Below are 20,892 nucleotides of genomic sequence, written 5' to 3'. Positions count from 1 at the left end.
AGGGTGTTTAATATGTAGGGAAGGGGTGGATAGTGGAGTGGGCTTAATATTAACATTTTTTCCGGTGGGAGGACAGCTTGCTTGACTGCAAATATCTCCAGTTCCTGGAAATAGATTTCTTAGTTTTCAATGGGATAAAAAAACTAGAGAGTGTGACCTTTCAGGAGGGCTCAGAGTTCAGGAGCCAGAGCAATCCACCATTGAAAAAAATAAAACTGCATACCGAGTGTGTGAAGCTGGAGCAGGGACCAGCTGCTGGTAGGCTGATACTGTATCTCAGGTTCTGGGCATAGTAGAGACAAGCTGCCAATGTCCACTCCAGCTTTTGGAGTATACACTCTGAAAATGTCTAAGTCCCACAGAACCTGAGATATCTGGCTGGGAAGAGCAATTAACAGACTCGGATGGGGACCACTTCCTTGAAGTCAGATATCTCCAGTTCCCCTGGGCTGATTTTCAAATATCTGGTACCCCTAGAAAAAGGTGACCCTCAGCTATCAGCCTAGTCCCCTCTTACTCCTGGGGTCCTTGGGCAACTGCCCATTGAGCCCATACAAAAAGACTGCCCTGCTTTTTAGTCTATGTACTAAGCCTTGGACGGAGTTAAGTTCCAGCAAATCAGCTTCTAACTGCCACGTTACAGCTGTGTTTGAAAAATAGCAGGAGCTAATTGGTTGGTAGTGTATCTTTCTCCACTTTATCACTCTCTAATGCTGGCCATACACTATACAATTATCTGGCAGATAATCTGCCAGATCTAGCTGGTTGGAATAAAAATTATATGAAAATGAAAATCTGGTAATGGATAAGAGCAAATGACAGTCGAACATTTTCTCACAAACACTGGAAAATGGACATAACCTGTTGTTCAGACAAATAGGTTAAATCACGGATTTAACCAGTTTGTATGAACGAGTTTAACGAGTTTGTATGAACGAGATTTTATCCATTTTCTAGTGTTTGGGAGCAAATGGCCAATTGTCATTTGCTCTCATCCATTACCAGATTTTCATTCCAACCAGCCAGATCTGGTAAGTTATATAATGCGCTCGCCATGCGAGGGGACGTGGTACTGACATTAAAACAACCTCCCCAGAAAAAGTAATGTTGGTATTTTGTCATGTCGGCATTTCAAACGTCGATATTCTGACTATGTCTGCATTTTGAACATGTTGGCATGTCGGTATTTTGACTGTAGGCCGATGGCTGTTGGGATTATGGTATTGGGTTCATCGGTAAATCATACTGAAACCGCACAATGCAGGGGACGACGGCGTGATGTAGGATGCCAGCATGGCAGCATGGCATTGTTCACGATACCTTTTGGTTCGCCGTGCAGCATGGCCGATGGAAATATATTGCATGCAACCCGCAGGAGCATGCAATCGGGCATACATACTTAACGATATGCCTGATTTATCGTTCTGATTTGTCCAGAAACAATAAATCGAGCTGATATCATTTAGGTGTGTCTCCACCATAAGGTTTAGTACATCTGCCCCTTTGTTTGAAAAATGGCAGTTAGGAGCTGGTTGGCTCGTATTTTATCTCTATCCACTTATTTCTCTCCAAGGCTTAGTAAATAGACCCCCATATCTCTCTCTACTTTATCTCTCTCCAGGGCTTAATAATTAGGCCCCTTAGTCTGATCCTCCTTCTCACCCTCTCTAGTGCTCTGTTTGTTATTCCTATGCACTTCAGGATGGTTGGAGGGTGCCACGCCCCCTCCTCCAAGGTCTTTGTCGTCTACTCTGCCGGAGACTGGCCCAGCAGCAGGATTTAGTTTGCTGCAAACAATTCTCCTCCACCCTAATGCCGGCCACTATTCATTTATTGCATTAAGCATCATAGCGGGATCAAGCAGGCGTCTGGCTTTCTAGAACCACTGAGTCCTAGCCACCTGTCTGTACCGCCTTGCCGGTAATCCTGACTGCATAAAGAAGTAATTAATGTGCACCGAAGGGAAACATTAAGGCTCATTCCGTATGTCCCAAAATGTGGGAGTTTGGAATCTGGATAGAGGACATGGCTAACGCTGAGTAATGCTGGGCTGTGACCAGATCACACTATAACTACAATATGCAGCATCTAATATTGTCAGAGTGCTGAGTGTACACATGTATGTGTACACAGTGGCGCCGAGGGTATGGGGGGGAGGGTGCTAATTACCCGGGCCCAGGTTAGTGGGGGCCCAAGTCTCCCCCCTCCCCTTACCTGCAGCTCATCTCCTCAGCCCAGCACACGCTGCAGTGTGCTGGGCTGCAGTGTGGCCAGGGAGGCGCTTAAAATACAATTTATTCTGTATTTTATTCTAAGGGTGCATGGCCGCGCCTCTAGTGATTAGGCCACGCCCCCAATAAAGTACCTGTGTCCAGCCAGGCTCTCTGCTACCCAGTGTGTACAGTGTAAACACCCACAGTGTGACAATATTGCTCTGCTGACCAGATTTACAAGTATGCAACAAAACCATTGGATCAAATTTTACTGGATCACTGTCGTGCTTTGCACTAATTAGATAATTGCCAATAATGGGCAAATTCATCAATATATTTACAATCATACCCAGCAATTATGTAGCAAGTTTAGAGCTCTTTAAGAATAGCCTTTAACATGAAATCTAGCGTTAGATTCTAAATTGGGTCTGATTTTTGGAGGTGTGGATCATTAGGCCGACAGTCAATAGGTCGGCCCCATATGGTCGGCATGGAAAAGTTTGACAGGGTCATTAGGTCGACACATGAAAGGTGTCTGCTGCTAGAATATTCCCAATCGTAGTCCACGTGGAGTCTAAAGTATGTAAAAGGTGGAAATAATGCAAAAAACCCTTAAAAAGTTGTATCGACTCGACCATATATGTGTCGACCACTGTCATGTCAACCATTTGAACCAGTCGACCTTTTGTACCTGTCGACCATAAGTACTGTTGACCTTTTACATGTCGACCTAATGCATGTTGACCATTAGTGATTGTCAACATTTTCCCTGTTGACCTATAGACTGGATGCCGACTTTGGGTAGGTGTTATCCCTAGCTATAGGTTAAGGTTAGGTCTATTAAGCGCATGAGTTTATTACTTGCTATTATGCACCTTGTACATGTGTTCCATGCTCAGTGCCACTTGTTATTAAGCTCCTGTGTCTGATGTAAGCCAGATATCTATCTACTTGTCATCTGCCTCCAGTAACCATAGAGGTCTGTCATGTGAGCACATAGACAGACAACTCAGAAGAGTGTAAGAGGTGGCTCCTGGCTTTGTTTAATCCAATGTAAAAATAACAATGTACACACACGCTATGTATAAAATGCTATACTTAAAAGTAAGCTTCATTACAGCATAGTATTAGTGTGTTATGCTTGTACATAGTGATGGATTTACATTAAAAGCCTGCTTGTACATTCTTCATTAATTATAAAGGAAGCACATGGTTGGGATGACGTGAGGGTTTAGCACCTCTGTGAAGTAATGCCTCCTTACATACCCCATCTGTTACCCTGTAAGTTTAGAATGACAGCAGACAGGATGCTTTTCATACCACACAAATTGGATCTATATATAGAGCTCAGGGGCTCACCATGTCTAGTACTATCCGATACTGTATGTGGGAGATGTGGCCGTAGTAGGACATACAGTAGCATGTGGACAAAGTCTCTGCGCCCTCTGCTACAAAGTGAAGGACACAACTGGATTTTTTTTTAAATGAATCAACTATGAGAAAAGAAAAAACAATGCATTTGTACTTTTCTTGTACATCCACTCATATTGGTTGCCCTGTTCATTAGAGATGAGGTCTATATCTATTGGAGATGAGTTAGGTTCCGGACTGCACAAGTCATCAGGATGTCGGAGAGCTCTCTGTCTAGAGACAAAAGTATTAAAATGTCAGAAAATAAGAGTGATAACAGGGAGCAACTCTCTGAAGCCGAAGATAGGAAAAAGGCTCTTCTGTCTAAGGTAAGTACTGTGCTTATATTACTAACTTACATCATGTTTTATCAAAATGTAAGCCACTGAAAGCTTTGGGAAAGAGTACAAAATGACTGCACACTAGATGTTTTTTTCTTTGAGCTGTGCAGTTCTAAGAGTCGGATCTGGGGCGCTCAGATGCAGTGATGCGTATTACCCGCAAACCCCGGAACTGCCCATATATTTATAATGCCAGCTCAAAATTGTGTTATAGGCACATAATTTTCTCCTACTCTAAAGGGCCCTACACATTTGACATGATGACAGATATGAACAATATTGTTCAAAATTGAACGATAAATCATTCATATTGGTCAGAGTGTATGCATCAACGATGAATGCGCGGCCCCGCTGTCGTTTATCGTTGATCTATCCTCATTTATACATGCAAGTCAATTTGGAAGATATAGATGTATGTACTGTCATATCGTCCAAATCGGCCATTGATATCGCCCAGTGTGTCGTCAAAAACCTTGGTGAAAAAAAAATCGACCAACGAAAATATCATTGGTCGTTAAAAACACTAAAATTGGCCAGTATGTAGGGCCCTTTATAAGGACTGAGTGGCTGATCCACACCTGTCGGTCAGGACACCCAGCTGGGTGGGCATTTGAATTTTCCCTCCCAGGTGTGACGTCAGTTCCCTGAAGCAAGTCAGCCGAACGCCCGTACACAGCTAGATGTGCCGATATATCTGATTATGTATCAGCGTATCAGGCTGTGCTGCACAGCTGATGCAATATGTGTGTACCCAGCTTAAGTGTAGTGGACATTGAAATAAGGACAGGTGTATTTCCAACTTGCGCCCATGAATATTTACACAGGCCATGAGTTAGTAAATCTATGTGCAATTCTACATCACCCTCTGGTTTGAAAATGCTAAACTTGTTTCCATTATGTTGGTGTAATTATGGTTTGTATCTGCAATTAATTAATTTATTTTAAAAGGCATAACATCAAACAAATAATAACAGGGAATTACACGCAAGGGGATAATCACCCCCAACATTTTTTGTATACATATAAAACCCCATCCCAGTCATTGGCAGAGGTTCAGTGACTGGGACACTGGCCATCTGAGACACACTCACCCTATTGTCTCCATAACAGCTTATGTTGCTGCCAGTTTCCAGAGGGTGGGATGGTGGCTGTCAAGATCCCGACAGCTGCATCCCGCCTGCCAGAATGCCGGCAGCAGGGGAGCGCTAAGAGTCCCCTTGCGGGCTCGGTGACTTGCTGCGCTCGCCACAGGTTCAATAGCCCCTGTGCGCTGGGATTCCGGCTGTCGGCATTGTCAGCTGTCGGGATTCCAGTGTCGGTATCCTGACCGCCAGGATCCTGACAGCAGGCAAATTGATTGCATCCCGTATTAACACCTTTGCTGGTAAGAGTCTTCTCACTGTTGTGCTGAGGTCATGTTTTTATGCAGTAACCACACAAATTATATCTGAAGGCTCTTCAGAAAATGGCAAGAAAAAGACACCAAATGCAGACATGATTTATTTCCCCTCTTATAAGCCCCACAAAGTATTCCTTATTTCACCAATAATCCACCTTTCCAAAATAGTAAAAAAACAACAAGATTCTATCTATGGGGGATATTTAATTAGCCCAGTGGCTAATTGCAGCATCAAAACAATCCAATTAGCAGGTATTACCCCACGTGTGAATGTCCGATATCAGACAGAGCCTGTAAAGTTTGCGTGCGGGAAAATTCCATTGATTCCTCAGTTTACACAGAATCAGTGGGTTTTCCTGCCTGATTCATTATTTTTAGGTGCGGGAAATAATGGACTTAATTGAATAGCCTTTCCACATGCCATACGATTTTAGATTTTAGTCATCAACTAGCGCTAATTAAATACCCTCCTATGTGTAGGTGTTGACTCTGGACTTGAAATTTAGATTTACACACTTCCTACCATTTAAAAAAAAAACTAGACAAGAACAAATTAAAAGAGGGATAATTTTTTCTATTTGACCCAAGAAGGGGGAGATATGGACATTAGGGCCCAATTCAGATCTGATCGCTGCTGTGCGTTATCGCACACTGGATGATTATCAAACTACTGTGCATGCGTATGCACCACAATGCGCATGCGCGAAGGACAGCAGCGTTGATTCCGGGCGACAATTTCATTTGCACGGCATACACAAGGTGATTGACAGGAAGAGGCCGTTTGTGGGTGTTAACTGGCCGTTTACTGGGTGTGTCTGGAAAAACGCAGGCGTTCCCAAGCATTTTCATTGAGGGTGTGTGTGACGTCAGCTCCTGCCCCGATCAGCCTGATTTCTTCGCACTGGAGGAGTAAGTATTGAGCTATGCACAGACTGTACACACTGCACAAAATAGGAAAAACATTAGATGGTGAGTGTGATGCGAACGGTTCTGCAGCTGTACGCTGACTGAGGGGAATTTTCGCACAGCGTACACATGCTGTGAGTTTTCTCTCCCCCTGGGCAGTGACTATCGAAACTCAGGACAGTGTAATTTGCAGCACAATCAGGTCTGAAGTAGGCTCTTAGATCCCTCCCATCTGTGAAAAATATTTTTTATTTGTGCACTGTTTCCATTATTGCCTGGTGATCACCATTTCAAAGAGGAGACGCTACTCTTTCAAGACAGGGTGCCCCCATGTGAGTGCGGGCCAGTATGAGAGAAAATATTTTTTTTCTATAGTTCTGGGCGATAATGTCTGGTGATCACAGGTGGGCCAAATAAATTGAAAGAGCAGACTCCCCTCTTTGAAATATGGGTACCACACAGGTGTTATTATGGGGATGAGTAGACACGTAATGCAGGGTAACACTGTCAGGTGATCATGTGACTGGTGTCCATTCCCCACCTTTTTTCATTTATTTCTGTATTTTTACAGATCATTGCTACAGTGTTCCCACCAGTCATCTTGTGCAGAAGCTATGTATTTTCCCTTTTCTACACCCCACTGAAAAGCCAGTGGCCATTAGTGGGGGCTCCCAGTAACTTGTGCGATAAGTACCATATTGGCTACAATGGCTAATTCCAGCTATAGATGGCATTAGCTGCCGTGACCGAGCGCCTGAATGCATTTGCATTCCAAAGCTGGGTAAATCTCAGAAATAGTGGGCTGCTATTGTGACCAAAAATGGGGGATGGCAGCAGATATGTCCGATATCTACTTCAGCCCACCCTTAGATACATTGAGGATCCTGTAATTTTGCGGATATTACCTAAAATGGGTGTTTTGGGGGCATATCCCACATTATTTACTTTGGTAAATTGTCCCCTCTGTGATAGACAGAGCTCCTGCAGAAAGGCTCCATGGCATTTACGCTATTGTGCATGTGCGGGCATAAACTCCCTGCATGCCCAATAATTCATTTCTTTTTATTCGAACCTGCTCAGAAACATGCCCAGTAATCATTTCTCTTTCATCGATACTGTGCATGTGTGAGATGGAAAGCCTTTCAGTGAATGGCAGGAAGCAGTGATAGCCCTTTTTCCAACAGAAAAGGTTGTCACTGCTTACTAAATAGACCCTTTAGTCATGAAACAAGGGCATTACCACAGCTTGGCGAAGTGCTCCTAGTTTTCCATATGCATGTAGGCAGGGGCGGATTTATGGCTGAGGGTACCCCTAAGCACAACAGTAATGGCCACCCCCCACCTGCCTAATTGTGCTATTTTAATTGATTGGTTGTAAGTCCTCATTTGAAAATAGCCAATTTAATTAGAATAATCACTTTTTTTAATTTTTTTATTACGTATACATATTTGCTAAGTAGTACAACTTACAGGGGCAGTATGTTCATGTCTTACCCCGTTACACTCCATTCAAGATGGCATATGGTATAGTACAGTGGAAATATTTAGCAGTTGCTGGTACCTTTTGGGCTGACAGTACCAACACAAGTATCCAAGTGCAGCCCCTCACGAGCCTAATGGGAAATTCGCAACTGATTCTCGGTGCACACAAAGCAGCAGCATCTGCAGCCAAATTCCATTCAACTGTACAGTATGCCCTAAGCTACTAGGCATGAAGGTTTCTATGTACTAATGTATGTTTTTTATTGTGGCAGAGGGTGCTATAGGTAATATTTAGCTAATACAGTGGTTCTACTTTTTTGAGTCACGGCACCCTAGAGTATCAGATTTTTTTTCACAGTACCCCTAGGCCAAAAGTTTCTTACTGAGAAATTTTAATGAAATATTAAATTAAGTTAATTGTGCTTAGATGTCATCCTTAGGGTCCGTTGTATGGTGAGGGACAAGATTTGCTTCTGTTTGCCCACATATTTTATAATTGACAGTCACCAGCACTGGTTTTGCCTATTAATTTGACCAGAAATAATTTTAATTGGCTTGGACCACCAACCCAGGGCACCCCTGCAAGTGTTCTGAGGCACCCCAGGGTGCCACGACACAGTCTGAGAACCACCGAGCTAATACATATAATTCAGTTAATACGTGGCAGAGGATTGTGGTGCTCAGATGAGAGGAGAGCAGTGCAGTACAATGATTCATATCCTAATGATACATATCCTCCCCATGTGTGCATGCACTCAGGGCTTGCATATGTGATAGAGGTGAAATATGGGCCTGATTTAGCATAGAACACAGGTATGATTGCATTCGCATGCTGGGACCTTTTGAAGTGTGCTCACGCACAGAAGTCACACTGCACGTGCGCACACTGTGAGATGCGACGGGCAGAGGCATTCGCAGGGCAGTGTTTTACGGACGTCATGGCGGTGTTCGGGGGGCATGGTCCGGACAATGCAGGCGTGTCCGGACTGTTTGCAGGGGCGGGCTGCGGCTGCGTGACATCACACGCAGCCGCCGTGACCCAAAAGATGGTGGGTTGCCATCTGCCTTAGCAGCTAGGCTGCATAGGCAGAGGGCAACCCTAAACATGGAAGGGCATCACCATTGTGCGAAGTGCTCGCATTTTCGCGCACGGGGGGGGGGGAGCAGGACCCAGCCTGTGGGGTGGACTCGCCCTTCGCTGGGCGTCCCCCCCCCCCCCCCCGCGCATGTTAGTGTAATGTATTGTAGACATGCGATTTTCCGCACATCTGCGATCCATGCTGGATTAGGCCCCATGCACGAAGCCTTTGGAGAGAGATAGAGTGGACGGAGATAAAGTACCTGCAAAACAACCCCTATCATTTTTCAAACACAGCCTGCAACCTAGCAGTTAGGAGCTGATTTGCTGGTACTTTTAACTCCGTCCACTTTATCTCTCTTACTTCCATACCATAAACAGCTGTAGTGTTCCTATAAGAGTAATGCATTAAAGGTATATTAATCATTTCTGTGACATGGATTAGCGAGGCACAGGGGCGGGTTTAAACTATGTGCCCCCTTTTAGCCAAGTGGGGAAAAAAAACATCACTGCTTCACAGCCATCGAGGATGGAGAACCATAGGCTCTCCACCATCAGTGGCAAAATCATCACCTGTTGGTTGCTATCTGCCAATGCCCATCCCTAATTGAATGCCTCTGCAAATTAATTTCTTCACAGAACAGATAACTAAAAGTATACGGCTCACATAATTCACACTAAAATGCATCTTGTCTGCGTTGTTTTTTGCAGAGATTTCTGTTGTACTTGAGTACATGGATGTACTGTATGTCAGACATTACAGGATTCATTTCCAACCCTCCCTTTACACATCTGTCAATAGGCAGTTTGTTGAGCCACCAAAATAGTCACTACATTTTACTTAAAGCACTATAGTGTTCTGTGTGGTTTTATGTCTAAACCATACCTGCCTACCTGACCCTCTCCATGAGGGAGAAAATGCTCTGTTCCTGGACTTTCCTGGTAATGTATGATTGCCATCACCTGTGGTGAAACACCTTTCTTATCAATTACCTAGCTCACCACAGGTGATGGCAATCATACATTACCAGGAAAGTCCAGGAACAGAGCATTTTCTCCCTCATGGAGAGGGTCAGGTACAGTAGGCAAGTATGGTCTAAACCACAGGTTCTCAAACTCGGTCCTCAGGAGCCCACACAGTGCATGTTTTGCAGGTCTCCTCACAGAATCACAAGTGAAATAATTAGCTGCACCTGTGGACCTTTTAAAATGTGTCAGTGAGTAATTAATACACCTGTGCCCCTGCTGGGTTACCTGCAAAACATGCACTGTGTGGGATCCTGAGGACCGAGTTTGAGAACCTATGGTCTAAACACTTACCAAGCCTTTTTAGACTTAAAGGAAATCTTTATCCATATCTCGCCTCTACTTTTGAATAGAGAGCAGTGAGACGAGGGACGGCCACAGCCTCCACCTCATGGTAGGGGTGTGTCAGTGAAAAGTGCTACACTGCCTCTGGGCTTCTACAATAACCATTTCACTACCACCTGTACGTACCCATTCACAACTGCTCTGCTATACTATACATTGCAGAAAGAGGTGAATGGGACACACCTGCCAACTGACAGACTCATCATGACTGTGGGGGCTAATAAGAACGGTATAGTGTATAGAAATTTGTTAGGTATTCCTAGGTAATTACAGGGGGTTGGCTATAGAGACTCTGAATTGCTCATATTGGAGGCCATACTCAGATGGATTATCTAGTATATAGGGCTGATGAAAGTTTCATAGGGCGTCTAAAGATGCACAAAGCGTGATTGCAGCTGACACACTGCCAGTCCTTGTATATTCAGATGCAGGGTTGTATGTCAGGGAAAGGCATTGTATCAGCATTTGCCTAAAGTTGCGGACGCAACTGCAGCAAAAAAGGACAGCTACAACTGCATCCAACTCAGTCAGGCACAGAGAGGAGGGGTCCTAGTTAGGGCTGCTTCCATAAATTTCCCGGGCTAGTTTTCCATCCCAATCCGCCCCTGCTAGGGGGTCAGTAACCCTGGGCCCTCCTTATCAGGCGTCCCCTCACCGGAGCTGCTGCACCGGGATGAGCTCTGCTTCTCCAAGCTCCCCCACCATCAACACTCAGCAGCAGCGCCGCAGTTGTCCACAGCAGTGCAGGGAGCTGCTGCGGCGGAGGAGCCTTGAGAGAAGTAACCTGTTCCTGTTTGCTCTCACTCCCCTACTCCACTGGCGCCGATGACAAGCAGACACCGGCGCTGTGCATTTGAAGGGTGACAGGGAGAGGGAGGCTGGACTGACTGATGTATCCATCCATCCATATAGATAGATAGCTATAGAGATTTATCTATCTATCTATCTATCTATCTATCTATCTATCTATCTATCTATCTATCTATCTATCGATCTATCGATCTATCTATCTATATACACGACCTGCACTGCTGCATTCATGGAGGTGCAGGAAGAAGAGGCACACATACAGCGGGCACCGCAACACCAGGGGGCAGTGTTTATATGAGGGCCCCTCTATTAAGTGCCCCGGGCCCCCCAAAGGCTTAATCCGGCCCTGAGCCGATCTAGTAGTAAGTTTACAGAAGGTGCGGCGATTGCGCCGATGTTGTGGCTAATGAGCCGAAATTGTAGCCTGTTAGTTGAAGGTGCGGCAATTGTGCCGATGTTGTGGCTAGTGAGCCAGTATTGTAGTTTGTTTGTTGAAGGTGCGCCGATTGCGCCGATGTTGCGGCTAATGCAGATATTGTAATCCATTAGTTGAAGGTGCAGAGATTGCGCCGATGTTGTGGCTAGGGAGCCGATATTGTTGTTTGTTTGCAGAAGATGTGGCGATTGCACTGCTGTTGTGGCTAGTGAGCCGTTATTGTTAGTTAAAGGTGCGGATGTTATGGCTGGTGAGCCGAGATTGTAGTTTATTTGCTGAAGGTGCGGCGATTGTGCCGATGTTGTGGCTGGTGAACCGAGCTTGTAGTTTATTTGCTGAAGGTGCGGCGATTGCAGTTGCAGCTAATAAGCCGATTATAGTAGTTTGTTTGCTGAAGGTGCGACCGGAGGCCGGAGATGCAGGATCCAGGCGACCTCCAAGCAGATCTGGAAGATGCAGGTACACAATCTGGAGCTTACTGCAGGTGAAGTATATGGTTTCACCAAGCTTCAGATGAAAAAGGTGGCACTCCAGCAGAGCTGACTACTGGAAGGCTTAAGCAATAACCTTATTGGAACTTGCAGGCCAAAAAACCTCCGGAAAGTCTAAGTATAGAGACAGTATAATCAGCACTGAGTACAGGACTGGCAGTAACTTAAAGAAGGCAGGGCCCAATCAGACAGCTCCTGGAGAGTAATTTTAAATCAAAGGCATGTGAGTACCTGCTCTTTAGACAGACAGCTAATAATTACTTAGTGAATGTCACACGCCATGGGCGGCGTTCGCCGCGCTTACCCCTGCGTGCCTGCTGGTCTGTGTTGCGGCCTCCGCCTTCGGTGGTCCACGGGCTCCGGCATCTGACTGGCGCAGCTCCCGGCGGTTCCCCGGGGCAGGGGCGCCGCCATGACACCCGGTGTCACGTGGGCGGGGAGCGGGTGACGTCATCGGACTGTTCTGCCAATCCAGCGGAGGCGGGAGATTCAAAGGCAGACGCCGGGCAGAGCCTCGGCGCCTGAGTATCGTCTTTTCCTCTGAAGTGGATGCCAGTGCTTCTGTTCTTGGCGGATCTCTCTGCAGCATACCCCAGTGTCTCCGGCATTTCCAGGTGTCAGTTGTTGCACAGCTTCCAGCGCTCCCAGCCGCTGCTGGGTTCCCCTGCGCTCCAGTCACCAGTGCTTTTTAGAGTCAGCGTGGGCTGCAGGTTAAACGTCGCTCTCAAGTTATACAAGTCCTCAGTATCTTTAACCCTCGCTCCCAAGTTATACAAATCCTCAGTGTCTTTAACCACCGCTCTCAAGTTCTTCAAATCATCACTGTCTTTAACCACCGCTCTCAAGTTCTTCAAATCATCACTGTCTTTAACCACCGCTCTCAAGTTCTTCAAATCATCAGTGTCTTTCACCACCGCTCTCAAGTTCTCCAAATCATCAGTGTCTTTAACCACCGCTCTCAAGTTCTTCAAATCATTAGTGTCTTTAACCACCGCTCTCAAGTTCTTCTAAGCATCAGTGTCTTTTAACCACCGCTCTCAAGTTCTTCAGTCACCAGTATCTTTTACCATCACTCACAAGTACTTCCTGGACATTTCTCCATACGCTCCTTCTCTGTTATGTGACTTTGTGTTGCCCCCTTCCTGCAATAAAGTCCTTTAATATTTTCACCAAGCTTTACTGTCAGAGTCCTGTATGAGGAAGACCTATATCAAGCCATCCCTGTTCCGACCCAACTGTGGTTCCTCTCCCCTACCATCGGGAGAACCCCCGGGTTCACAACACCCCCAACCTAGGTCAGTGACAGTGAACACATGATGTGAACACACAGCGAGGCAGGAAAGATCAGCTAAGGTGTATGAAAACAGAACCATGGGGGTAATTCCAAGTTGATCGCAGCAGGATTTTTTTTAGCAGTTGGGCAAAACCATGTGCACTGCAGGGGAGGCAGATATAACATGTGCAGAAAGAGTTAGATTTGGGTGGGTTATTTTATTTCTGTGCAGGGTAAATACTGGCTGCTTTATTTTTACACTGCAAATTAGATTGCAGATTGAACACACCACACCCAAATCTAACTCTCTCTGCACATGTTAAATCTGCCTCCCCTGCAGTGAACATGGTTTTGCCCAACTGCTAAAAAAAATCCTGCTGCGATCAATTTAGGATTACCCCCCATGTTTGAAGCCATAACCCATGGCAACAAATAACCGGAAACTGCCAGCAAAATGATCCGCTACATGCGGATTCTAACACAGCAAATGTCAGGATTACGAGCTATAGATATACAACTATAGTCACTATCCATTTGTCATAAAATTACAACTGACGGGACGTGTAGTCCAATGCAGCTGAAAAGGACAGATTAACCGTAGACAGTAATTACTTGGTGTCACTTACACATTATTGAAGTAGTCATCTACCTTGTTTTAACTGTCTAAAATGTCACAAAGCAATAATAAAAAAATAAATGAGAACCAATATTTTTGTTCATTAAAAATGTATTGGGTTTAATTATACAGCATATATTACTGTATGACTACAGATTTATGTTGCTGTTGTCTTTGCAGACACTTATTGACAGACTAAAGTTTATCATAGAAGCAGGGCCGGTTCTAGACCTTGTGGAGTCCCAGGGCGAAAGTTTCTTTTGGTGCCCCCCAGTCAAATTAAGGACAGTGCCCACCAAAGGAGCACATCAAAAATATTGGGGCATGGCTTCATGGGGAGAGGCATGGCCACAGAATAGTATCAATTCACATTACACCGCACAGTAGTGTCTGTCAATCACATTACACCACACAGTAGTACCCCTTCCTTATCCACACCAGGTAGAGCCCGTAATACACATTATGCCAGCTAGAGCTCCTTTTATGCATGCAACACCAGGTAGAGTCCCTTTTATACACGTTATGCCAGGTAGAGGCACTTTTATACACGTTACGCCAGGTAGAACCCCTTTAATTCATGTTATGCCAAGTAGAGCCCCCTTTATACACATTACAACAGGTAGAGCCCCTTACACACGTTGCACCAGGTAGAGCCCCTTTAGACATTGCACCAGGTAGAGTCCCTTATACATATTATGCCAGATAGAGCCCCTTATACACATTGCACCAGGCAGAGCTCCTTATACAAGATATGCCAGGTAGAGCTCCTTACACACGTTATGCCAGGTAGAGCCCCTTATACACACTGCTCCAGTTAGAGCCCCTTATATACATTACACCAGGTAGAGCCTCTTATAAACATTGCTTAAGGTAGAGCCCCTTATACACACTGTGCCATGTAGAGCCCCTAATACACATTGCGCCAGGTAGAGCCTCTTATACACATTGCACCAGGTAGCCCCTTATACCAGGGACATGCAGTGAGGTAAATTTTTCAGGAGCACCACAGCCATATTTACAAACAATATATGAGCCAAAGGGTTTATGTGGGCATTATACAAAGGTGCAGCAGTATGAACGCCTGGAAATTTGGTGAGTTTTGATCAGAGATGTGCAGAAAAGATAGGCAGGTGAGACTTTTTTACTCCAGAATTTGCCTAGATGATTATAATAATACAAAGAAGATATTTCTAACATATTCTTTGTATTTTTCATATACTTTATACACTCAAAACTCTGGCACAAACGTTGGTATGACAGGAAAGGCTCTGTCTTACCCCACCGCATGTCACTGTCTTATACGCATTGCCTCTTATACATGTTATGCCAGGTAGAGCCTCTTATACACATTGTGCCAGTTAGAACCCCTTATACACATTGTGCCACATAGAACCCCTTATACAAATTATGCCAGAAAGAGCCTCTTATACACATTGCGCCAGGTACAGTGCCTTGCTAAAGTATTCATCCTTCCTTGGCATTTTACCTATTTTGTTCTATTACAACCTCTAATGTAATTTTTTTATCTGAATTTTATGTGATGGATCTGCACAAAATAGTCTAAGTTGGTGAAGTGAAATGATAAAAATTTATATAAAAAAGAATTTTTATAAATAAAAATTTGAAAATTGGCATGTGCATATGTATTCACTCCCTTTGCTATGAAGCCCCTCAAAAGTTCTTGTGCAACCAATTACCTTCCGAAGTCACATAATTAGTAAAATGAAGTCCACCTGTGTGCAATCTAAGTGTCACATGATATGTTAGTATAAACACACCTTTTCTTTAAGGCCCCAGAGGCTGAAACACCACTAAGCAAGAGGCATCACACCATGAAGACCAAGGAGCTCTCCAAATAAGTCAGGGACAAAGTTGTTGAGAAGTACAAGTCAGGGTTGGGTTATAAAGAAAATATCCAAATCTTTGATGATCCCCGGAGCACCATCAAATCCATCATCTTCAAATAGAAAGAACATGGTACCACAACAAACCTGCCAAGAGAGGGCCGGCCACCAAAACTCACAGACTAGGCAAGGAGGGCATTAATCAGAGAGGCAGCACAGAGACCAAAGGTAACCCTGAAGGAGCTGCAGAGTTCGACAGCAGATACTGGTGTATCTGTGCATGTGACCACAATAAGCCGTACACTCCATAGAGCTGGGCTTTATGGAAGAATGGCCAGAAAAAAAACACTACTTAGGATGAGATTCAAATGATATATCACGCCCAATTTCCTTTCTAAAATGATCTCCGTTATCGCGCATATTGCACCCATAGTAATCAGGTTTAGCTGTGTAAAGGGTTGGGTGCCTCGCTACTCCGGGGGTAGCAAGCTGAAATAATGATACAATGTCCCTGAGGGCAGAAACAGAATGAGTGTGGAAAGGGATGAAAAGAATTGAATCCCGCTCTTAGTATTAAAAATAAGAAGGCACGTTTTGAGTTTGCCAAAAGGCATGTGGACGACTCCCCAAATGTATGGAGGAAGGTGCTCTGGTCAGATGAGACTAAAGGTGCATACACACGGAGCGATATAACTGAGCGATTTTGACTATATAGTCAAAATCGCTCAGAAAGTTAGTGCAGATCGCTCCGTGTGTACACAGGCAGCGATAGCGATGCGCGTCCCCGCCAGGTCGCTATCGCTGGGAAAAATAGTCAGTGCAGGCAAGTCAATTTTGGCTATGTCGCTGGGAAAGTTAGTTAAAATCGCTAGAGGCCAGCGATTTTTCCCAGCGATAGCGATGTTGCCGGCGGCGGTGGTGCGGGCGGCGGCGGGTGGTGGCGGCGGTGCGGGCGGCGGCGGGTTGCGGTGGCGGTGCGGGCGGCGGCGGGTTGCGGTGGCGGTGTGGGCGGCGGCGGGTTGAGGCGGCGGTGCGGGCGGCGGAAATTTACCTTTATCTTGCAGAGTTTGGCAGCGGAGCGGTACCAGTTTCAAAAATGGCGCCTCAGCGTCATTTTTGAAATTCAAGATGGCCGCCGCGAGCCAATCACGGCTCGCCGCGTCATCGCCCCGCCCCCTCCCGCTGACTTATATAAGTCAGCGCGAGGCAGCGGCTTTCAGTCCGACGGCGGAGGAGGAGCAAAGAAGAGCTCCTGGACCTGAAGACTGAAGACGTCGTGGAAGTCCTGGATGGGCGGCGGCTATGCAAAAGAGCTTAGCAGCCGCCGCCCACCAGGTGAAGACGCCGGAGCAAGACCCCAGAAGCCCTGGGGAGGTGGCGCCCCCCCAGGTGAAGACGCCGGAAGCCCTGGGAAGGCGGCGGCCATGCTAAAGAGCTTAAAGGCCGCCGCCCCCAGGTGAAGACCCAGTTTAATAAAGGATTTTTTAAAGAATGTGTCGTGTTTTTTTTTCAATATTTTCTTTACAGGTGGACTACAGGTGCCAGCGGGCCCTTTATGTCCGGGCATGCTGGCACTTGTGGTTCTCCAAGTGCCAGCATGCTGGGGCAGGCTTGCTGGGACCTGTAGGCCACCTGTAAAGAACAATATTACTATTGAAAGGCTATCAGCCTCCCATCCACCGCCCACGGATGGGGAAGACAGCCTCGGGCTTCACCCCTGGCCCTTGGGTGGCTGGAGGGGGGGACCCCTTGATTTAAGGGGTCCTCACTCCTCCAGTGTACCCCGGCCAGGGGTGACTAGTTGGGGGGGTAATGGCACGGCCGCAGGGACCAATATAAAAGTGTCCCCCGGCTGTGGCATTATCTCCCTGGCTAATGGAGCCCGGTGCTGGTTTGAAAAATATGGGGGACCCCTATGTCTTTTGTCCCCCATATTTTTTAAACCAGGACCGGACGCAGAGCCCGGTGCTGGTTGTCTAAATATAGGGGAACCCTACTCATTTTTTCCTCTGTATTTTAACAACCAGGACTGGCTCAAAGAGCCCGAGGCTGGTTTTACATAGGAGGGGGGACCCCACGCAAAAATTTTTTTTTTACTTTTAGCTATTTAAATACCAGCCACCCTGTAAAATCGTCCTATATATGACACTCATCCCCTTATTTAAATGAGATAGTCAAAATCTCCCATAGCCAAAATCTCCCATAGCCAAAATCTCTTGCATAGTTAGACAAAATCTCTGGTAAAGTTAGTCAAAATCTCCTACTGCCAGTTCAAGGGAAAAGATAGTCAAAATCTCTCCGTGTGTATGCACCTTAAAATGTAACTTTTCGGCCACCAAGGAAAACGCTATATAAAACCCAACACATCCCATCACCCCAAGAACACCACCCCCACAGTGAAACATGGTGGTGGCAGCATCATGCTTTGGGGATGTTTTTCAGCAGCAGGCACAGGGAAACTGTTTCGAGTCAAGGGAAAGATGGATGGTGCTAAATACAGAGATATTCATGAGCAAAACCTGTTTCAGTCTGCCTGTGATTTGAGACTGGGATGGAGGTTCACCTTCCAGCAGGACAATGACCCGAGCATACTGCTAAAGCAACACTTGAGTGGTTTAAGGGGAAACATTTAAATGTGTTGGAATGGCTTAGTCAAAGCCTAGATCTGAATCCAATTGAGAATCTGTGGTCAGACTTAAAGATTGCTGTTCACAAGCGGAAACCATCCAACATGAAGGAGCTGGAGCAGTTTTGCCTTGAGGAATGGGCAAAAATCCCAGTGGCAAGATGTGGCAAGCTCATAGAGACTTATCTAAAGCGACTCTGGATGGTAGAGGTGGCTCTACAAAGTACTGACTTTAGGGGGGTGAATAGTTATACATGCTGAAGTTTTCTGTTATTTTGTCCTGTTTGTTGTTTGCTTCACAATTAAAAAAAAAAAAACATCTTCAAAGTTGTAGCCATGTTCTGTGAATGAAATGATGTAAACCTTCAAACAATCTATTTTAATTCCAGGTTGTAAGGCAACAAAACATGAAAAATGCAAAGGGTGGGAATACTTTAGCAAGGCTCTGTAGAGCTTCTGACACACATTGCACCAGGTAGTCCCTTACACACACATTGCACCAGGTAGTCCCTTACACACATTGCACCAGGTAGTCCCTTACACACATTGCACCAGGTAGTCCCTTACACACATTGCACCAGGTAGTCCCTTACACACACATTGCACCAGGTAGTCCCTTACACACATTGCACCAGGTAGTCCCTTACACACACATTGCACCAGGTAGTCCCTTACACACATTGCACCAGGTAGTCCCTTACACACATTGCACCAGGTAGTCCCTTACACACATTGCACCAGGTAGTCCCTTACACACATTGCACCAGGTAGTCCCTTACACACATTGCACCAGGTAGAGCCTCTTCTATACATTGAGCTAGGTAGACCCATATACACCTTGCATTAGGTAGAGCTACTCTATAGAGAGAGTGTGTGTGTGTGTGTGTGTGTGTGTGTGTGTGTGTGTGTGTGTGTGTGTGTGTGTGTGTGTGCCATCCGCTATGGTGCTATGGGCAGCGGGGTGCCGGCAGCTGGAGGCGGGCAGCGGGTTGGCGGGTTGACTGCAGCTGTGCTCTCAGGCCGCAGTGCCCCAGGCATCTGCCCTGCTAGCCCACACCTAAAACCGCCACTGCAGAAGTTAATGAAACCCATACAATTTCCCTAGCAGAATAAAAGAGGGTATAATTAAGTAATAATATTTTACACAACATAGTTACAACTCATACTGTTTTATTGCTACCCTGTAATGTTTTATGGCACATTTTTATTTTACAATAAATAGATACCTAAGACAAATGTGTTCATGAATTGTAATTATTAACTTGGAACTGTACAGTTTTATGTAAAAAATATTCAGCACGTTTCTTATTGTTGGTAGCAAGTCAACATACAGGTGGTGAAATATTCAATAATTGCATTTGATAGATAAATCTGAGACCTTAACCTCACACACCTATAAATATCACCTGACAGCGGCATGTTATCCTCCGACTGTTGGAAATTCTGGACGTAGTGGACTTTGCATTCTTCTTGGGAACGCTGTATCAAACAAGTATGTCTTCTCTTCCCACAGATAAAAATTCTAACCATATCTGATTTAAGGAAGGAGTGGCAGCTACGGTCTGAGGAGCACGCAGAGAAGCAGAGGCTCAATCCATTCAGTGATGATTTTGACCACCAACATGCAATGGAAGTGCGACTTCGGAAGGGGGATCATGGCTACGGGAGGCCCGAGGAAGGTAGCAAGACAGAAGAAAGGGGGAAGAGAGCACTTCAGCACATACACAAAGAGATTGAGGAGATGTGCCTCATTATAAGAGACATGGGAGTAAGAAGCAAAGACGGGAAGATCAGAGTGAAATTCGGGAGGTTATTTGAGAGATATGTACAAATCTCAGACAAGGTGGTGGGGATCCTAATGAGGGCTAGAAAACATGGACGGCTGGATTTTGAAGGAGAAATGCTGTGGCAAGGAGTCCATGATAATGTTATTATCACTCTTTTACAATAACCTGGATAAAAAACAAACACATATACTTTTCATTTGGCTCAGAACACAAGTATTCACATGTCTGAGAAATGATTCTCTCAAGTGTGTTTCCAAGACATTGTCATTATTTATATTTGTTGGAGAGGACAATCTGCCCACTGAAGCACTGATAGATAAATAAGAGTGTTATTTGCAGAGTAATGTCTGACTGAATATTTATGGAAAGTTTTTAAAGTAGAGGTGTGCACTGACAACTGTATTTTGGTTTTGGAATTGGATTAATTTGTGAGTTTTGGTTTAGCAAAACAACCTCATGTGTTTTGGTTTTGGATCTGTATTTAAAAGAAAAATGCAAAAAAAAAAAGAAGAAGCTAAAATCATGTAATGTGGGCCTGCTTTTGTTCCTACGGTATTATTAAGCTCAATACCATTCATTTCTAGTCATTTCCAGTCAATTTTGGCCACCTCACAACTCACAATATTGTTTTCACCAATGTTGGCCAAAGGCTATAGTGAGCTAGCTGGCTACTAAGCGACAGAGCAGCGACATAAAAACACAGCAGTTTATAAGAATATTGCACATCTGTGAAACATTGCCATACTGTAATGACAGACAGGAGAATGGCAGTTTATTAAACTGTACGACCCGAGGGCAGTACAGGGAAT

The 20,892-nt window shown here is 45.2% G+C and overlaps 1 protein-coding gene across 1 annotated transcript; it reads left to right on the top strand.

Annotated features, from left to right (window-relative positions):
* Positions 1 to 3,599: 3,599 nt before the first annotated feature.
* Positions 3,600 to 20,594, top strand: LOC135057694 (actin-binding Rho-activating protein-like). Its single transcript, XM_063963488.1, has 2 exons — positions 3,600 to 3,952; positions 19,810 to 20,594. Exons 1-2 carry the CDS (start codon positions 3,839 to 3,841, stop codon positions 20,245 to 20,247), a joined length of 552 nt encoding a protein of 183 aa, XP_063819558.1. The 5' UTR covers positions 3,600 to 3,838; the 3' UTR covers positions 20,248 to 20,594.
* Positions 20,595 to 20,892: the final 298 nt, after the last annotated feature.

This window comes from Pseudophryne corroboree, chromosome 3 (genome assembly GCF_028390025.1).
Source record: "Pseudophryne corroboree isolate aPseCor3 chromosome 3, aPseCor3.hap2, whole genome shotgun sequence".
NCBI classification, from domain to species: Eukaryota; Metazoa; Chordata; class Amphibia; order Anura; family Myobatrachidae; genus Pseudophryne; species Pseudophryne corroboree.
Note: the sequence above shows the minus strand (reverse complement) of the source record. Positions and strands in the feature narration are given on the sequence as shown.